Source organism: Quercus suber, unplaced genomic scaffold (genome assembly GCF_002906115.3).
Source record: "Quercus suber isolate HL8 unplaced genomic scaffold, Cork oak 2.0 scaffold_157, whole genome shotgun sequence".
NCBI classification, from domain to species: Eukaryota; Viridiplantae; Streptophyta; class Magnoliopsida; order Fagales; family Fagaceae; genus Quercus; species Quercus suber.
The window spans coordinates 618948-640383 of NW_027069618.1; the positions used below are offsets into that span (position 1 = coordinate 618948).

General features: G+C 33.8%; 3 protein-coding genes across 4 annotated transcripts; all 3 read left to right on the forward strand.

The window, feature by feature from the left end:
• The first annotated feature begins 2822 nt into the window (after positions 1-2822).
• On the forward strand, positions 2823-13178 carry LOC112034339 (pyrophosphate-energized membrane proton pump 2). 2 transcript variants are annotated; one of them, XM_065777522.1, is made up of 15 exons: positions 2823-2995; positions 3667-3844; positions 4867-5070; positions 6308-6459; positions 6550-6697; positions 6775-6907; positions 7783-7955; positions 8777-8897; positions 8988-9175; positions 9399-9836; positions 9939-10103; positions 10196-10351; positions 10437-10548; positions 11367-11586; positions 12675-13178. In XM_065777522.1, the coding sequence occupies exons 2-15, from the start codon at positions 3746-3748 to the stop codon at positions 12772-12774; spliced, it is 2409 nt and encodes an 802-aa protein (XP_065633594.1). In that variant the 5' UTR covers positions 2823-2995; positions 3667-3745; the 3' UTR covers positions 12775-13178. The 2 variants fall into 2 exon arrangements, with proteins under 2 accessions (XP_065633594.1, XP_065633593.1); XM_065777521.1 differs by having other exon boundaries at positions 3670-3844.
• A 1083-nt stretch (positions 13179-14261) lies between these two features.
• LOC112034363 (uncharacterized) lies at positions 14262-15226 on the forward strand. Its single transcript, XM_024067182.2, has one exon. The coding sequence runs from the start codon at positions 14637-14639 to the stop codon at positions 15054-15056; it is 420 nt and encodes a 139-aa protein (XP_023922950.2). The 5' UTR covers positions 14262-14636; the 3' UTR covers positions 15057-15226.
• A 792-nt stretch (positions 15227-16018) lies between these two features.
• LOC112034289 (F-box protein At5g07610) lies at positions 16019-18287 on the forward strand. Its single transcript, XM_065777523.1, has one exon. The coding sequence runs from the start codon at positions 16547-16549 to the stop codon at positions 17705-17707; it is 1161 nt and encodes a 386-aa protein (XP_065633595.1). The 5' UTR covers positions 16019-16546; the 3' UTR covers positions 17708-18287.
• Positions 18288-21436: the final 3149 nt, after the last annotated feature.

The window sequence follows — 21436 nt, forward strand, 5'->3', positions numbered from 1 at the left end:
AACCTGACCTATTAACAATCAACCACCACGCCATCACCACAAACCACCCATCAACAATTAGATCTTCTTCATCTTGACCTCATGCCGTCACTACATACCACAATGAATACCAAATTTGTCTCAATGTGACTAGACTTATATGTGAACTCTCAATCGACATTGTCACTTGTCAGGTAACATCATGTTATGTGCCCCCTTGCGACTAAAGCTAATGCTCTAAATTTAGCAAGTCACTTAAAAGATTTTGTCAAAAGAAATTAGATAAAAAATATGGGGCCGTTTGGTAAGAGACTTCTAGTAACGTTGTTTAAGTATTGTGGAAATACTGGTGGGTTAAAAAGTGTTGTAAAAATACATGTTGTGTTGTTTAAACACTGAAGACTGTTGTTTAAATAACAGTACCAAACGGGCCCTATCTTTTCGTACCCATAAATATTGAGTGTTTTTGTTTTAGTTTTGGTTTTGAATTTTTTGAGACAAATTTACTTTTATCATTGTTGTCATTTGTTTTAACAAAAATGTTGATTTGGCTTACACGTTGCTTCTACGTTAATTAATTATTTTAATTAGTATTAAAAAAGGTACAATTCTTAGATGGATAAAAAAGTCGCATCAACTTTTAAGATTTTTTTTTTTTTGGGAGAAGAACATCAATTTTTTTTTTTTTTTTGCATAATTGTCTGGTTTGCAGACCAGTTGCTGCTTCCCTTGATGGCCTTATGTTATTGTAATGGTCAAGGTTTTTGTTACATGCCATGTATCTTTATCATCAATAAGATTTCTACCTTTTACCTTCAAAAAAGAAAAAGAAAAAAAGAATGATGATAAACTGTTGTTGGCTTGAAATATAATAGGACAATATCTCTAGAAAAAAGAAAAATAGAAGAAGAAATATAATAAGACAAAAGCTAAATCCAAAGAGTGAGATATCATGACTAGGGGTGTTCATGGTGCGGTGCGATGCGATTTTGGGTCATTTTTAGAACCGCACTTTGCGGTGCGGTTTAACTAAAATCATAACTACACTGCACCTTATTTCTGCAGTCACATGTGTGGTGCGGTTTCGAGTTTAGCCAAAACCATAACCGTAACGCATCTCATTTTTGCGATCACATATGTGGTGCTATGTATAAGATGCGGTTTGAAGTCGATATATTTTTCAAATTTTGGGCATTTCCTACTCAGCTCAAAACTAATTTTTTCCCTCTTTTTTTGGCCGAGTTTTAAATTACTTAGCTAGTTTTTCTTTATTTTGGGTTTGCTTTTCTAGTCAACACTTGCTAGGGTTATCAAACTTTTTTTTTGTTTTGAAAACTAGGGTTATCAAACTAGTAATAATATATTTAATATTAAAAATAAATAAATATATTAATATATAGAGAGGGTGCGGTGTGGTGCGGTGCGGTTTGTGTGGTTTTTTAATTATAAAATTGCAAATCGCACTACACTATGCGATGTGGTGCGGTGTATTGTTAATTGTGGTGTAGCGCGGTTATGCTATTTTGCGGGCGGTTTTGGTGTGATTTTTGTGGTTTGTGCAGTTTATATGGTTTGGTGAACACCCCTAATCATGATAATGGTATTTAAAAATAAGGATAAAATACAAAACTAACCCTTCTAAGTTTCTTCAAATTTCATTTCAATCCTCTAATTTTGCTTTTGTTCATTTCAGTCCTCTAACTTTCAAGTTTATTCAATTAAGGCTTTTCCATCAACTTTTGTTATATGTTGTGGTTAATTTTTCAATTTTATACATTTTTCTTTAAATTTTTTTAATTAAAAAAATTCAATTAATGATTGAAAAATATTTTTTAGATTTTTTTTTTCAAAAATTGTTAACAAAAGTTAACGGAAAAGTCTTAATTGATAAATCTGAAACTTAGAGGACTGAAATGAACAAAAGTAAAGTTAAAAGGACTGAAATGAAATCTAAAAAAAGTTAGAAGGTCAGTTTTGCATTTTAGCACAAAAACTTATTATTTGTTTCAAATTTGAGAAAAAAAAAAAAAACCATTTTTTTTGGGCATATGCATATAAATAATAGCATATTAGGTCATCTCCATATCATTTAACTTTATTATTAAGTTTAGATACCCATACCCATTACTTTTCTATATAAGCTAGATTTGAACCAAAAAAACCACAAAACACAAGAATTTTTAGAAACAAATATATTTTTTAAAATAAAAAGAACAAATATTAGTATTAATAATTACCCAGTTTCTTTTCAAGAACAAAAAATCGTAAGGATGATTTTTTTTTTTTTTTTTTTGATAAGAAGATTGTAGCTTTATTGAAAAGAAGATAAATTCAATACATTATAAATTACAACCGACTGGATCATATAATAATTTTCCTCTATTTCCAAGTTATCCAAGTTACAAGATCACAGGATAAAGATAAACAAGCAAAGAGAAATGTGACATAATTAGTTTTGTGGAGCTCAACCAAACTAAAAAAAAAAACAGTTTTATGGAGTGATAGATTAGATGGCAAAATATAATTGGACGAGTGACATGGCATCTTTCCCAATACATGGAACACCATTTCTACCCACAACAACAACAACAATAGGTAAAGAAATAAAATGGAATATGCCTAACTTTTGAACCCAAAAAAAAAAAAAAAAAAAAAAACCATTTCCCTATTTGCATAGGAATTTGTCAGATTGACTAATATCTGATAACATATAAACTGTTCTTCCATTGGTGGAGTCAGGTCGAGATGATAAGTATATTATATAAAGTCGAAAAAAAAATCTTTATCACATAGAGAAATAGATAAAAATACAGAGTCATTAAGTCTAACTCTAGCTCTATCACCCTTATTTACTACTATTATTTATATTAACTCTACGCCAGTGTCTATATTTTTATTTTTAGATCTAAGTTTCGCACTCACATCAAAATTTTGCTTCGTGTTTATCCATTTCATTTTCACAAAACCAATAACGCAAATCGTACTCGTCTCTCAGTACTGCTCCCATTGACCAAAGGTATACTCTCTCCCTCCCTCTCTCTCTCTCTCTCTACTTAATACGTTGTCGTTTTTGTTTCTTAGATTCCTTTCTCTCTCTTTCTCCAATTTTAGATCTTGGAATTTCATGATGTTACCTAGGGTTTTTCGTTTTTCAATTTCGGATTTTTTTGGGTTTTGGTGATTCATGTTTGGTTTCCGAGAAAAAAAAAATTGAGGTTTTAGGTAGGAAATGATCATTTGTTATTTCAATGAAGAATGTATATTGCTCTGTTTGGTTGTTTGGAAAATGAGTAAATAAAAAAAATGATTTTTTTTAAAAGGTCTTTTAGGTTGTTTCATTTTCTCGGAAACCAAATTTAGCATTCAAATTGTTGTTACGAAATTAGTGTGAATTTCAATAGTGTAAAAAGTGTTAATTTCTGGATTACATTGACATGTAATCTAGTTTGATTCTTTTATCATTGTTTTTATTTTCTAATTTTCTGATTCTGCGTTTATTGAATGTATATTTGAATTTTTGTAATTGAATTGACATTTAATCTAGTTTGGACTCTTTTTAGCTCATACATTGCATTGTTTCAAAAATTCAGAAGTGGGATTTTGGAATCATAGTTTAGCTTAAATGTCAATTTAATATATGAAGTTCACGATTTTCTGGATTGTTTATTATGGAATTGTTGGTCTTAGCAGGTCATTCAAAATTCAGCGGCCAAGCTCGGGGGGCGACTTGCCCCAGTTTCGGAGGGTAAATTCAAACACTCTTACAATGTTCATGGATAACGACGTTGAAGGTGGTAATCTTGGGCCATATGCTGACAGGCCGAGGGTTTTTCCCAGCATGCGTAGTAAAGTTCACACCCCCTTGGTAAATACAATTCAATACAAAAAAACCTGTTATGGGATTGAACCTGTATCTTCATTTGTTCTTTTTTTGTGTGAATTGGTCTCATTGTCAGATTAATATATGATCACTTGTAGCAAAGCGTATGTGTTTTTCTTGGGGTGTAAGATTCATGTATGCTTTTGATTCTTAGTGGACTACGTTTAGGACTTTTCTTCTTTCATTGTGCTTATGATTTGTGATTGGTATGACGGAGCTGTATTGTGTTAAACAGTATTGCATTGCTAATAGCCTTTGTCACTCTCTCTCTCTCCCCATTTTTAAATTTATAGCTTTTCGCAGACAGAACAACATGGTGCAACCTTTCATAGCTTTGAACTAACAGTGCAACTGTGCTTTGTCAGAGTTAGACAAATATGTTTTTATTTATTTTGTTAATTAGATACTCCCTTCATCCCATATTGTTGGTCTTGTTTAGAAAATCCAACTTTTCAAGGGAACATCATGTAATGGAGTCATTCAAATAAAAGGGATCAATTTTGAAAAACTTTTTGAATGAAGTAAATGATAAGTTAGGAATATCAATATTATATATATTGACTTTTTAAAGAGGACTACATTTTGAGACATCCCAAAATGGAATGAAGAACTAATAATTTGAGGTGGAGGGAGTAGTTAAAACAATGGGGGAGGTGGGATTTTAACCCAGGCTCTTCTTGCAAAAGAGAGCAGACATTGCCACTGAGCTACATGGCTCTTGGTGTTAGAGTTAGATAAAATATTGTAACTAGTTATAAAATAACTATTTTTCCTAAATGTAATGACAATTTTGACTGGGGAAAATGCATAATTTTTTCCTTTTTATGACAATGAAGTACCGTTCTTATCTCTACATTGTAATTATTTTGTAATTACTTCTGATGTGTAGGATTTATTATTATTTTTTCCATTTCATTTTATGGCATTTTTCTATTGTCTTGTTTTGTCATATATTAGTTTTTGGTTTGGTTTTCCCTTGTGTTGATAGTATTAAGTTCTTTTTGCAGATATTTCGGATTCTCATGGGAATAAATGTCCGTGTTCTTTTAGTATTTCTACTTTTGGGACTTGGAGCAATCTTTTACGTTGGAGCAAAAACTTCTCCAATCATTGTTTTTGTCTTCTCCATATGTATTATGAGCTTCCTTTTCTCAATATATCTTACTAAGTGGGTGCTCGCAAAGGATGAGGGGCCTCCTGAGATGGTTCAGGTACATCATCTATTTTCAGTTTCTTTTGCTTATGATGTTATTTGTCTTTTTGTCTGTATGTTTTCACAGTAATTATTTTTGGTAGTAGATCATAAATTTGTTGTTTAGTTTTTGTTACTATAATTTCAATAGGACTTTTCCAGGAATCGATTTTCTACAGCTATGTATAGTCTATATGCATGGAGACTATGATGTATCATGCAGACTTGTAATTTGTTTCTGTTTTGATTTTTTTTTTTAATAGATACCGTTGATATGTTTGTGCAGAACATTTAATTATTTAAAGGTTCCCTTTATGTATTTTTGGTTGGTAAAAAATAATATTATTCAAATTATGAAAAAGAGAGAGAATATTATATAAGTAAGTGAACTCTAGTAATAACAACAAAGAATGATTTAATAATAATAATAAAATACTCTTTGGTTGGAATTGGGCTATCCCCACTGTTGTGTTCTCACTGTTCTGTTAATCTCACTTTACTCACTGGACCAATCAGTTATTACCATTTAACATTTGACAACCCATGCTGCTGTTGTGGAGCTTCAGTATGCCCTTGGATAAGTATCTAAGATGCAAGGTTTCATATTATGGGAAGTTGTTCTTATCCTGCCTCTGTGATTTGTCATGTTCTGGCATGCAATGGGGGTTTGGAACATGGCTATATGTGTACCTTTCTGAAATATTATATATATATATATATATATATCTGAAATTTTATATTAACTGTAGTTTGTTTATCTTTATTTAATTTTCCTTTGAATGGAGAAGAATGTACATAGGAGAAAAAAGTGTATAAAACTTTTCAACAAAAACACATAATAACCTTGTGGTTTCGTACTTTAAGGTCGTTTAGTAATGTCCAAATAAGTGCATGGGACATTGGAAAGTGCAGGTGGTGTCCTCAGCTCTCCACATGCTAGAGTGTTTGCTGACAAAGACTCCTCATAGTGTTATTAAATATGCCAAGAGTCGTGTAGCTTAATGGCATTGAATGGTCTCTTTTATGAGGAGAACCAAGGTTCAAATCCCCTCCACCCACTTCTTATAACAAATATGACAACTTTAGTCTCCTGTAAGCATATGGTGTGTTCATTGATAAAGACTCCTCATCATTTCTTATGTATGGTTATCTTGCTAACAATGATCAAGAATGCTTAGGCTTAATAGGGAACTGGCGTGGCTCAAAAATTGAAAATTTTCATGTACTTGTCCTGAGCTTATCATTTCACTTTCTAGATATCAGATGCAATACGAGATGGAGCTGAAGGTTTCTTCAGGACCCAGTACGGGACTATCTCCAAGATGGCATTGTTGCTAGCACTGGTAATCCTTGGCATATATTTGTTTCGCACTACAACTCCTCAACAAGAAGCTTCAGGCATAGGAAGGTGCATAATTCAATAAGTTATAGAGCACTTTGTCTGCTCATATAATTTATTTCTCATTGCTGAATCATGGTTTTGAATCTGTCGATGTAGGTCAACATCTGCATACATCACTGTTGCTGCATTTCTTTTGGGGGCTATTTGTTCAGGAATTGCAGGGTATGTTGGAATGTGGGTGTCGGTTCGAGCAAATGTTCGAGTCTCTAGTGCTGCTAGACGGTCTGCAAGGGAAGCATTGCAGGTCCTTTTCTGGTTATTTATCTGAAAATGGTTTTGGATGGATATCATGGATATCATAACTGGGGATATCTTGTGCAGATAGCTGTTCGTGCTGGTGGTTTTTCTGCCATGGTGGTTGTTGGTATGGCTGTAATTGGAGTAGCCATCCTTTATGCCACATTTTATGTTTGGTTGGGGGTGGATTTGCCAGGTTCAATGAAGGTTACTGATTGTATGTGGTGACTTTCTTCCTTCCTTTTATTTATTATTATGAGTTGTGGTGCATTAAAAATAAAATTTTAAAAAGGATTCCCTTCTGTATCCTAGTAATATTTTAGGAAGATGGAGTTGGACCTTATTGTGATATTTCCTAAAGATGGCAATTTTTCAAAATTTGCTGCACTATCACCACGGTGGGTTGATGTTGATTAATTGTAATGGTACACTTTGTATCAATATTATCCATTGTTTCAGTTGGAGGACATTAATTTTTGGGTTGTTCAAGACTTCCAAGTTGAAATTTGGTTATACTTAGTCACAAATTTTATTGAACCTGGGGGAATAGTTAGGTGCTCAAAGAACTTTGGACACCCACGTTATCCACAAAAAAGAAAAGAAAAAGAGTGCCTGTCATTGCAGGAACTTATGGCTTTATGATTCACTTGATGTATTGCTATATGAAAGTATAAATCCTAATCTGTTCCAAATTTAAATAGATTCAATTAAGGTCTCTAAGATATGCTGCATCTTTGTATCTTCATATGATTTAACAGTACATCTACTTGACATGATATGTATTATTGAATGACATACCCTATTTTAAGATAATAATAACACTATCTTCTCGACATTCACAGCAACAGTGTCGTATATTTTTTCTAAAGATATTTTCATTTTATTAAGGTATGCTACATGTATGCTTGAACTGTAATCTGTTCTAGACCACATTGTAACTACAAGAATATATGTGATTTTTTATGTTGGCTGTTGTAACTGTATGCACCTTCTGTATTTTTGTCGTTTTGGATTTTCATAGCATGTAATAATGTATTTCATTCTGTTGTTTTCTATGATCTTGTGCTTGACGTTAATGTATTGATCTTCCAGTGCCTCTTCTCCTTGTCGGTTATGGTTTTGGAGCTTCTTTTGTTGCTCTGTTTGCTCAGTTGGGTGGTGGAATTTACACAAAAGCAGCTGATGTTGGGGCTGACCTTGTTGGTAAAGTAGAGCAAGGAATACCTGAAGATGATCCGAGGAACCCTGCTGTGATTGCAGATCTGGTAGTTACCGGTTTTCCTTTGTTGACTTCTTTTGCATTTGCCATTGGAACTTCTTGTTGAGGACTCCAATAAAATGTCTACTTTCATTTATTCATTCTGTGATGACTTAATAGTACATTTGAATCAAATTATTTTGAATCAAAGGTTTAACTTACACCTTTTTGTCTGCTGTTGTTACTACTTGAAAAAAGCTGTTGATTTCATAATAGACTGAGTCACATAATTCAAGGGTTATAAGTTCATTTGTACTTTCTCTTTACAAACATGGTGATATTTTAATGGCAGAAATGAAATGTAAGGCATTTAAGACCCCTGGATGCTATGTGTATACTTGGAGGCATCGAGGTGTGTGTTTATTTTTTTGGTATTCATGAGTAGTTAAAATTAGGCCTATCAAAATTATTAAAAATAAAATAATTGATTGAAAGTTTCAAAAAAAAAAAAAATTTCCTAGGCTTTGTGATCTTTCTGGACCTAATAAGTTGAAAAGTAAAAAGGCACAATATTAAACAATGCTGTTAAAGGTGGATGTATGAAGCAAGGTGTTTTCTTACCTGAGGAAGTGAGGTATAGCCTCTAGGCATGGGCAAATAGTCAATTAAGACAAACTATATAGTCAGATATATCAAAAAGAGGTAGAGGACCTGAGGAGGGCAGAATGTGGTTTACTCCTTTTCTGTGGTCATTGAGAAGTTTGAAATTAAAGAAAAAAAAAAAAAATTCTGTGACTTCTATCTCTCTCTCTCTCTTTTCTTGGTTATCTATGTTGCCAAAGTTGTTGGCTGTAAAGAAATTTGTACTTATTTAGTTTTGCAATTAAGGTTGGAGACAATGTGGGTGATTGTGCCGCTCGAGGTGCTGATCTTTTTGAAAGTATTGCAGCTGAAATAATTAGTGCTATGATACTAGGAGGAACAATGGCCCAACGTTGTAAAATTGAAGGCAAGTACTGTGTGTATTTTCATATAGTTGTGTGTTTTTGTGGGTATGTATATGTCAATTGGCTCACCCATAATTTATTTGTTTTTGCAGATCCATCTGGCTTTATCTTGTTTCCTCTTGTTGTTCACTCTTTTGACCTTGTGGTTTCATCAGTTGGAATTCTTTCAATAAGGGGTACACGTGACTCTGGTTCAAAGTCTCCTATTGAGGATCCAATGGCAATTCTTCAAAAAGGATATTCTATTACAATAGTGTTAGCAGTTCTGACATTTGGTTTGGTAATATTTCTTTCACAATTAGAACATGCTCATTATACTTTTAAATTTTATATCAAAAGAAACTGATCACAACTGCTAATTAACAAATTCCTCTTTTGTTATTCATCATCATTTGGAGTTTCAAAACTAAATTTGTTCGAGAATTGGAAACCTGCATTTTTCTCTTTTTCCTTGTTTGCATTCTGATACATGATTATATTGCTGGTTTGAAATACTATAACAGTCCACCCGGTGGTTGCTTTATACTGAACGAGCACCTTCTGCATGGTTCAACTTTGCCCTGTGTGGGTTAGTTGGTATCATTACGGCATACGCTTTTGTTTGGATCACCCAGTACTATACTGACTACAAGCATGAGCCTGTACGCACATTAGCTCTTGCTAGCTCCACAGGTCATGGGACTAATATAATTGCTGGAGTCAGTTTGGGCCTGGAATCTACAGCTCTTCCTGTTCTTGTCATTAGTGTCGCTATTATTTCAGCTTTCTGGCTGGGTCATACATCCGGACTAGTGGATGAAGGTGGAAATCCAACTGGTGGGCTGTTTGGCACTGCTGTAGCAACAATGGGAATGCTCAGTACTGCTGCCTATGTTCTTACCATGGATATGTTTGGTCCAATAGCAGATAATGCTGGAGGAATTGTAGAGATGAGTCAGCAGGTAGCCCTTAGGTGATAAATTCTCTAAGAGTTTGGCTTGAATGATGATGAAAACTGTTGTACTTATTTCCCCTTATCTAATATTATACCATTGTTCTCACAGCCAGAAAGTGTTCGAGAGATCACTGATCTTCTTGATGCGGTAGGGAACACCACAAAAGCTACCACCAAAGGATTTGCCATTGGTTCTGCTGCGCTTGCATCTTTTCTTCTGTTTAGTGCGTATATGGATGAGGTAGCTGCATTTGCGCAGGAACCTTTTAAACAGGTAGACAAAATTGTAGCCCCACTTTTAATTTCCTTCTGTTTCAAGTGCTGTTGCATCCTGTCTTAATTTTGTGATTTCAAATTGGCTTTCAGGTTGATATAGCCATCCCCGAAGTTTTTGTAGGTGGATTGTTGGGCTCCATGCTTATATTCCTATTTAGTGCCTGGGCCTGTGCTGCAGTTGGCCGAACTGCTCAGGAGGTTGTTAATGAAGTAAGAAGACAATTTATTGAGAGGCCTGGTATAATGGTGAGCACGAGTTTCTTTTGTAACTTGTGTATTGCACTTTAATTATTTGTTTTAAGTGATCATTGTTTTAACTTGCTTGCTGCAGGACTACAAGGAGAAACCAGATTATAGTCGCTGTGTTGCTATTGTAGCAACTGCATCTTTGAGGGAAATGATAAAACCTGGTGCTTTGGCTATTTTGTCACCTATAATTGTTGGTGGGTTGACTGCTCTCATTCTCATTGTAGCCGCTGTCCTGTTTTTCTGTCAACATTATTCTTTAGGTTAAATTAGTAATTTAATCTTTCAACTATTAGGTAAAATTCACTTTGGTCCCTCAACTACTAATTGTAGCATCTACTAATTTTACTTTTATCCTTGGATCTCCTCTCCGTTTAAATTTAATGGAATTAATTGATCTGGCAAATAAAATATACATTAAAGGTTACTAATGGAAGTGTAAAAATTTGAAATGAAGTCAATGTGAATTACTAAATCTGTTAAAATTTAAGAGAGGAGCCCTGAGGATGAAATTGACTTGATTTTGAAAATTGAGGGATTAAATTGGCACAATTAATAGTTGAGGGACTAAATTTAATTTTTCCCAATAATTGGAGGACCAAGTTATTATTATTTTTTATTACTACTGCCACTATTATACTAACATTTATATCATGTATGATATGGAAATGGTAGAAGTACTGTCAAATATTCTAAAGGAGATGATTATGGCTTCAAAATATATATTTTCTCTGTTCATTGAAGTGCTGTGTGATGGAAGTAGTATTAGACCTAGTGGTGTGGCAGGTGCTGGTGGTGGTTGTAGCAGCAGTATCATTTTACATTCTAAAGTTGCAGTATAACCACACAGATATAGTCCATGTATTGAAAAGTAATTTGTTGATTTATGTTTTCATTTATTTATATTGTGGTATACTAGCTGTGGACTTGTTTTTTTTTTCTACGATGTGTATTATCTATTCCAGTCTATATTCTATATAATGAAGGACTCAAGTTAAGTTCATATCACTTGCAGGTTTACTGTTCCGGATTTTGGGTTCCTACACAGGGCATCCTCTGCTTGGGGCTAAAGTTGTGGCTGCCATGCTGATGTTTGGAACAGTTTCGGGAATTCTTATGGCTCTTTTCCTGAACACATCTGGTGGTGCCTGGGATAATGCAAAGAAGTATATAGAGACAGGTGCTCTTGGAGGCAAAGGGAGTGATTGTCATAAAGCAGCTATTACAGGAGATACGTAAGTGTTGTTGATGTTCCCTTTTGGTGTTGGTGTTCTTGCCAATGTCTAGTATTATTACTTATGGCAAGTGGCAGTTATAAAATATTTTGTGTCTCCTTTCAGTCACATGAGTGGGTCCTGTGCTTTCAATTTATAGGCTCTGCTCGTTCTGTCTCTTTTGTGTCTTTTATGTTTCATTAGTAAATTTAGCTTATTATCTATAGTTATGTTATAATTTCTGTACTCCGTCAATTGTTAACATGAATGTAACACCCCTAAACAAAATTTAAGGGAAAAAAAAAAACCAAAATGCATTTAAGTATGATGAATTAAGAGGACAAAAATAAAGTTACAACATGACCAAGACATAACATGTAGGGAATCTTGTAGTAACATGGAATTTGATCACCAATATTAATGTGTTGCAAATACCTAAAATTGAAAAAAAGGGGTCATGATATTGTTTCCAGTAAATACTTGAACTAGACCCCTAAAGCATTGGTTGACACACAAGTTTTTTTATTTTTTATTTTTTATTATCAGAACTGTAATGTAGTTTGTTTCCTTTATTTTTGATGTTCATGTTTGAACGTTAGATAATTTAGCTAATTATCTAAAGTTAGAACCAAACTGCAAACTCCAAAGACTTCATTTTTTAATGCCAGAGGTTTTTTCCTTTACAAGCATAGTTTATTTCCCAAATTTTAAATTGTAAATGTGGTTTGTTTGAGTTATTCTATATGGTATTGTTGATTGGTAAAACTCTACAATGAGATGTTGGCGTGCACAAAAAAACTGCTTTTTTCTACCATTTAATTTTTAAAGAAAAATTCTCTAATTGCCATCATTGTTTGGATCTCAGGACTGGAAAAATGTCAAAAGATATATTGCTTAACAAATTAGGTTTTTTAAATTGGTTACTAGGCCCCCAAACTCTATATTCTATAATATGGGGCTGTGTGCTACTTCCAACCCACCAGAATTTTGTGCAAGATGTGCAAGATATATATATATATATATATATATATATTTGACGCTATTGTTCATTTCATTATAATATCTGAATTCTTGAAATTTATTGTGCTCTTGTTTTACCTGTTCTGCAGTGTGGGAGACCCATTCAAAGACACAGCTGGACCTTCCCTTCATGTCCTCATAAAGATGCTTGCCACAATTACGCTTGTCATGGCTCCAATCTTTCTGTGAGAATTGTTTGAACCTATAAACTCTTGCAGTATCACCCCTTTTGAGATCTCAGCGGCATTCGGCACCCATTCCCTTGAATACTTAGATAATTTGCACAGTTAGGTATTTCCATGTATATCATCATGGGTGCCTGATTTATAGGCATACTGATTCTTTCTTGATCTGAATAAGATATGTTGAATTACTACTCATTTCAGTACCAAATTAGTTTTTAGTTTTCTTGAAAGCGGTTTGAGACTTATTTGTTTTCTTCCTCAAATTTTTTTCCTCTTGGTTGCTTGACTTAAAGGAAGTGACGTGTCAAAAGTCCTGTATATACAGAGGGTTGTGGAAGCAAGTAGAACTCGTGTCATAATTTTATCTTCATATGTAATACTATAGTAGGACCTCTCTTGCGGTTGACATTCAGTGCTTCTCAGAAATTCTATAATTCCTCACGCCTAAGAAAAAAATATTGTTTCAACTGGAACAATAAAATGAGTCCTAAGCATTCAACCCTCCTCAAATTGATGCAGAATTTCAACTGTTGAAGGTGAATAACATGTTTTTCCTTGGTGATATTAATTATATGCAATCATTCAAGAGTATCCTAGATATGGATGGACGAGAGCTTGGGAGGAGAGAACTACCATGTTTATGCTTTAACCAGCAAACCTTCAAATTTAGCATCCAAGCTTTGGAAGGATTTTGGCCAGGTCTTGACCAACTATAGTGAAGCTGAAGTAGAAGAAATCAGAGTAATATAGTGAAGCTGAAGTTGATTGAAGAAATCAGGGTAATTGTACGTCTGTAGTTATAAGATATTGGGTGTGATCATACCCAATTTGTCTCCATTCGCAATAGATAAGGAAAAATGGTGTGATCATACCCAATCTGTCTAAAGTGGTGATAGATATGAAAACTCAGTCATAAACTGATGTATTTATGCATTTGGAAGAGTTGATTTTCTTGAGAAATTGTACCAAACTGCAGTCCTAATCATATTAACAACACCTATGTCCAGTTTCAAAATTTTAAACGCCACAAGTTGCGCCTAATTGCAGTCCCAATCGTATGAACGTATATTATCTATGTACTGATGCTTTGCTAGCAAGGAAGATGCACCGTCATCATGAACAACATTTATTCTATTCGTTTTTCCAATTGACCTCTATAAACATGCCATGCAAAAGTAAAAATTGTAAGAAGAAAATGATATAAGAACCCATCTCAATTAACATAACACCTATGGTTAATACTTAGAACCTAAGATACTCACCACTTTAGTTATTGAGAGTAGTGATAATACATCAAAGTTAAACATCTAATAGCATCCAACCAATCCTTAGGATAACCTGCTAGGATTTATTTTGGTAATTTCTTAATGTTATGGGAATGCCTGCACGTGTCCGGAGATTAGTCATGTCTAAAAAGAATAATGAACTACTTATTAAAAAAAAAAAAAAAAAAATCGCAGACATTGGTCTGAGCACTGAGCTGCCTCAAAATTTCTGTAGCCTTGTCTTTCAAACTGGGCCCAAAACCAGTCCATGGGTAGCTTCTTTGTCTGTGAATCCAACTTCAAAACCCAAACCCAAACCCAATTACAAATTGGCAAATTGCTAATTGTCCAGTTTCCACTCCACTGTTCAGTAGTGTGCAAAATTATTATAGTCCCCTTTCTGCAGCTCCCCTTCTTGAATTCTGATTCATCCCCAATTCACAACACAGCTCACAATATCACACACACCTCACCTTATCTCCAAAAACCCCATTTCTAGGGTTTTTTCCATAACCACTCCCCTCTCCTCCAAACACCCAAAAAGGCAAAAACCCACATCAGGGGTTTTCATCAAAACCCCTTTATTTGAAGCCAAAAAGAAATGGAAAAACCAGCAACCCCAAATGCACTACCACAAGACAAAAACGGCAGCACCCAGAAGAGAAAGCTGCTAAGCGCACAAGAGCTAATATCCCAGTATGAGTCCCAAGGGCTTGACTCACAACAAGCTTCTATCAAGGTCATAGAGGAGCTCCAGAGTGCCCTCTTCAGGGTCATCTCCTCTGGGAGAAACAGGAAGGACAAGCTCATGATTGAGACTTCCAAAAAGATTGATGCCACAAACGCAAGGCTTGCTGTTCTTGACATGAAGGTTGATTCCAAGCCTGGGTTTGGTGAGACTTTTGCTATTGGGGTTGCTTCTGGTGTGACCTTGAAAGGGATTGGAAGTGTCATGCCTCATGTTCTTGAGGGTCTTGCTCAGATTTGGTTTTTTTTTTTTTTTTTTTTTTTTGGGTTATAAATTTTCACTATGTTTCTTTGGACTTTTTTTGAGTTTAGTTGAATTTGTTTGTAGGGGTAAAGTGAAGGAAATGTTATTGGGTACTCCATTGGGATACTGTTTGTAATGCTACAGAGGCCTTATATCCTTTGATTGAATATGATTTTGTGATCAAATTCTTTTATACTAAACTCTTTTCCTTTTCAATTACTTTACGCTTTTGTTTGATTTTTACACTATTCTTGATTTTTTTTTTAAAGCTAGAATGGAGAGAATCCAATAACTTAACAGTTTAGCATTGGCTAACTAGACTTTTACAAGTTAAAAAAAAATGGGAGTTAAAGCTCAATTGGACTTTTAATAATCATTGTGCCTCCGTATAATATACCTCAATTCGGCTTATTTATTTTTATGATTTTCCTTTTTTGTTTAGTATATATAAGGAAGAGAAGGCTAAGAAGAAAAACAAATTAATAATTTACTAAAAAAGATATTTTTATCAAATTTTAATTTTAAACCAATTTTGTATCTATCACCTGACACCTACAATGCATATATAGTATTTTCGGCCCATTTATAGATTTTGACACAAAATTCAATCGATATTCTTGCATTTTTATATAGAGAAATGATATGTCTACAATATTTTTATAACATTTTTATAATAAATTCTAAGTGATAGGTTGTTACTTGTTGTTATTATTGAAGCATCTCTCTTTTATCTAATACTTACTGTGCAAAAAAAGAAAAAGAAAATAAGAGAAGATAATACAAGGAAAGGAGCACAACTAATACCTTAATGCAATATTTTTAAAGGTATGCAAATAGAAGGAAGATTTTAATAAAAGGCACCCCTGGCCCTCTCCCTTCGTCACTGTGCACTAGACTGGAGGAAAAGGAAGAATTAAAGCATTGGTCTTTTATTATTCTTGTTAGACCTTGCACAACAAGTTTAGGATCATTGTATTGGACAGAATTGATAATTCATAATTGCCGACTTTCCTTGGCCTAGGTTCTCCAATTTCTAGGCAAGAACATAGTCGCATTTTGGGACCTTCAAGCCAAAAAGTCTAGTCAACTACGCAACATAAAGAATGGCAAAGTCTTAATCTTACCATCACCAAAATTTCTAGGAAACTACTTTGACAACTTAAGCCTTAAGGTATGAAACTACATTAGTAACTTCTATGAAATCTGATAGTCAATCTCAAGTATTGTATCAAACTATACTCTTTCTCTTTCTTCTTTTATAAATAACTTCTCTTGGTTCTACTTGCAGAAACTCAAGTAATACGAATAAGAATACTTGTATTCCTGTTGTATCTGATTGATTAGTTTTTTCTTGTCAATATCTCTTTTTTTCGACTATGACCCTTTTGTTTAAAATCTATTGTTTATTTATTTCCTTACTAGTTACTAATAGATTGATATAATGATTTTTTTTTTCTTTTCCAATTTAGTATTTTTCTCCAAAGCCTAAAAGCTCAAGTTCTGGCAAGAAACAAGCAAGGATGAAATATTGTGAGGACCCTGATGTCATGATTGAAATACTCAGGAGGCTACCCTTGAAGTCTTTGCTGAGATCCAGGTGTGTGTGTAAATGGTGGAACCATTTAATCTCTGAACCCCTCTTCATCTCTAATTACACACTTTGTAATCCTCAGCACCAAGTCTCAGGATTCTACATGCAGACATTTTTGTTTCTTAGTATGAATCCAGAGTTAAGGTTCATTCCATGCACTGATCAAATAGATGCTGCTCCAAGCCCATCTCTCTCTTTCATTGAGGATGAGAATGGTGTTTGTATAAACCATTCATGCAATGGCCTTTTACTTTGCAGCAGCTTTCGATGCTGCCTTGAAGAAGAGCGCAAATACTACATATGTAAACCCACCACAAGGCAATATAAGCCCCTACCTAGACCTGCATGCAATACTGTCAATGGTATTAGCATTGCATTTGATCCCAAGCGTTCACCCCATTACAAAGTTATATGCATTTGTGGTCATGATTTGTTAGCAAAACATTGCCAAATAAAGATATACAATTCTTATGAGGGCTGCTCTTGGAGAGATTCAGGAAATCCTTTTGTTGTTTTAGATGAGTTTTTGTTTAATAGAGGGGTCTTTTGGAAAGGTGCATTACATTGGGTTGGCAAGGGAAAGTTCTCACTTGGTTTTGATGTTGAGAGAGAGCTTTTGTTTACAACACCAATGCCTCCAATTCTAGAGGGTTGGGCAGAGAGAAGGTTGGGATATTTTGGTGAATCAGGAGGCCATCTATATCTCATTGAGATTTATGGTCCTCAAACAACTGTCTTTGATGTGATGGAGATGAGTGGTGATTATTCAAGTTGGTTTGTAAAGTACCATGTTGATCTTAGTGGACTTGCAGCCCAGTATCCATCTATGATAAGGTACAATGTCCAGGATATTCATCGTTTTGTTTTCTCTGTCTTACATCTTGTTCATCGAAACGTTGGAGAAAATGAAGAAGAGGCAATCTTGGTGCTTCATATTCCTGGCAAGCTGATTCCATACAACCTAAGAGATAACACATTGATAAATGATTTTGACCCATCACCACATCTGATGGGCATGGAAGAGAATCTTGGATTGAGTTATAGGTGGGAATCTGTTCATCCATTTAGCAACACTGTGTGTTATATTTGATGATTGTATTAGAATTATTTGCTCTTTGTTGTTTTCTCAATTGTAGTTGATGACTGCTTCACAAAAGAAGCAATAAAGGTCGATCATTTCCTAGCACAAAGAGAGCTACTTTAAGAGAAAATACCTTATGCATTGGATACAGGCATCTTTCCTCTCACAGCATATGAGTCTCACAAGGCTGTGGAATTCATATACTATGAGAGGGAGGATGCATATATAATCATTGCACCTGAAGAAAGCTGGTGTTATATAAAGTTAAAAGCAAGTTTTATGTGTTAGGGACAAGAATTACATTTCATTACCATGAAAATTTAAAGTTTTAATGGATTAAGGACTTTTACAATATCATTAATGCGAAAACCAGTTTTGGGAAAAACTTCCTGTGCTGTACTTAGACATATTGGTTCTTGTTGGTAATCCAATATTGTGCATCTAAAACTTCAGAGAAGACTTCCTTCTATGATGAAAGGAGGTCCATCTTAAATATTGTGAATTTTGAGGGGACCAAAATTAAGTATTGGTTTGAAGTTCCAATTCAAGTTTTTGCTAATATATGCAATGCTCTATGTGACTTGGGAAACTTTTTGCGGCTTAAAATTTAGATCACATGCTGGCACACCCTAGCAATATAGTAACTTTCCCAAAGATTAGACACATTATCATCCAATAATCAGTGAATAACCTGATCAAGCAATGTCATTTTTTAATCAATTTAATGAACCAAATACTTAAAAAATTCAGAAAGACATATTACACATGGATACCCAAGAAATAGAGCTAACCTGGTCGATTTTGTTGCCTTTTTGTAATGTCTAGAATTAACCTATCCAGTTTAGGCCCCATACTAACTGATCACAAACACTGTGTCTTTGATTTGAAAAGCTAATTTTACACTCTTAAAATTAATTTAAACTAGAAAAGGCCTCAATATAATTGTATAGACAAAGGCTGCTAAAGCTTCAAGAGTTAAAGAAGTTCTTTGTGTATTTGGATGTAGCTTTTTGTTGAAAGTTTATTTGCTTATTTGTTGAAAGTTGGTTAATGTATAGTTGTTATACCTTAAAAATGAGGCTTTAAAAGTTGTACATACCCAAGAGCTCATGCGTCTGGGGATGATTCATAGCAGGGGATGATGGCATGACATCCTAATGTGCCAGCAACCTTTTCTCAAACAAACAAATGATAGATTTGAAAATTTAAATCCAAACAAATGCTAAAGAGCTTGCCTGTATACAAGAGCATTGCAGTCACTAGTCAGCAATTCAGCATAATGTCAAGTTTTTGTATGTAAAGTGACAAAGTTAGAATCTTGGGACCTAGGTCAAAATACTAGAGTTGTCAGTTACTTTCCATTAATGTTATGTTTATGACATTAAATTTGGATGAGCAATTGGTTCAAAAAAAAAAAAAAAAAATTGTTTTGAAAATGTGATTTGTAAAAAGGTAGTTGGTACTTTGATAAAATATGTGAAAAGGTACTTATTTTTGCCAATTGAGTATTTGAATAACATCCAAAAATCTCCACTGAAATGCTGTAGTTGGACTAGAATCCTGATCTCTTCTTTTTAGAAAGACAAACAAGTGTCGCTCAACTCAACCCATTCACCATTTGTTTTGAACTTTTATATATTGCTCGATTAGAATAGGTTCAATGTTGATTTCAAGAGGTGATCTTGCCACTACCTTTCTTTTGGAGAAAAAAAGAAAAGTGCTAGGCGACATTTTGAACATGGATATGCTGACTCGTCAAGCACAACTACTTAAAAATAATCATAATAATAATAAATTGTATTTTATTTTATTTTCTTGTATCATATGATTTAATTTTAAAAAACTCGTTAAATATACTATAATTAGTGAAAAGTTCAAGAAAAATTCAAACTGTATGAGATGACAAGTTTTCAATATTTTTGATATCTAAAAAACTCATGCCTGGAAAGTTCTTGGAAATTAGATGTTATTTTTATTTTTATTTTATTGATAATTCGATTGCTACAATGAAATACACTCTTAAAATTAATTTAAACTAGAAAAGGCCTCAATATAATTGTATAGACAAAGGCTGCTAAAGCTTCAAGAGTTAAAGAAGTTCTTTGTGTATTTGGATGTAGCTTTTTGTTGAAAGTTTATTTGCTTATTTGTTGAAAGTTGGTTAATGTATAGTTGTTATACCTTAAAAATGAGGCTTTAAAAGTTGTACATACCCAAGAGCTCATGCGTCTGGGGATGATTCATAGCAGGGGATGATGGCATGACATCCTAATGTGCCAGCAACCTTTTCTCAAACAAACAAATGATAGAGTTGAAAATTTAAATCCAAACAAATGCTAAAGAGGCTTGCCTGTATACAAGAGCATTGCAGTCACTAGTCAGCAATTCAGCATAATGTCAAGTTTTTGTATGTAAAGTGACAAAGTTAGAATCTTGGGACCTAGGTCAAAATACTAGAGTTGTCAGTTACTTTCCATTAATGTTATGTTTATGACATTAAATTTGGATGAGCAATTGGTTCAAAAAAAAAAAAAAAATTGTTTTGAAAATGTGATTTGTAAAAAGGTAGTTGGTACTTTGATAAAATATGTGAAAAGGTACTTATTTTTGCCAATTGAGTATTTGAATAACATCCAAAAATCTCCACTGAAATGCTGTAGTTGGACTAGAATCCTGATCTCTTCTTTTTAGAAAGACAAACAAGTGTCGCTCAACTCAACCCATTCACCATTTGTTTTGAACTTTTATATATTGCTCGATTAGAATAGGTTCAATGTTGATTTCAAGAGGTGATCTTGCCACTACCTTTCTTTTGGAGAAAAAAAGAAAAGTGCTAGGCGACATTTTGAACATGGATATGCTGACTCGTCAAGCACAACTACTTAAAAATAATCATAATAATAATAAATTGTATTTTATTTTATTTTCTTGTATCATATGATTTAATTTTAAAAAACTCGTTAAATATACTATAATTAGTGAAAAGTTCAAGAAAAATTCAAACTGTATGAGATGACAAGTTTTCAATATTTTTGATATCTAAAAAACTCATGCCTGGAAAGTTCTTGGAAATTAGATGTTATTTTTATTTTTATTTTATTGATAATTCGATTGCTACAATGAAAAGAAGGGATTTGAAATTTTGAACTTGTTACTCTTGAAAACATCAAGAGATTTGAGTTACAAGACTTTAGGAAAAATTAGATGTTAAATCTATAAGTCTATTGAATTTGAAACTTCGTAAATGACCTTGGGCTTTAAGTCAATTGGTACTTCTAGATGTTAAACCTTTTTTTTTTTTTTTTTTTGAGAAGATTGATGTTAAACCTTTAAGTCTAATGAATCAGATATATTTATATTGAGATTTTAGTAATACAATGATGGGGTATGTCCATATTGGAGGGTGCAAACCAAAAATTTTACACAAAGTCCTTATAAAATTTGTTTCTCACTTAAAATATTTGTGTGTACAACAATAACAGTTTCTCTCCCTAGCGACAGATGGTCTTCTCCATTCTCTCCTAGGTTGTAGAATTAGCCGTCCCTTCTTTGAAGGTGTCTCTGTACCTTGAGGTAACAAGCTTACCTTGAGGCTTTGTGGGTTTTCCTTTTCCTTTGGGGGTGGGGAAACAGTTTTTTATCTTTAGTTTTTTCTTTCTCTGGTCTTATTGATATGGAGGAATTAACAAAGTCTTGGAGCTGTCTCACGCTCTCAGATGTTGAAGGATCCAATGTTCA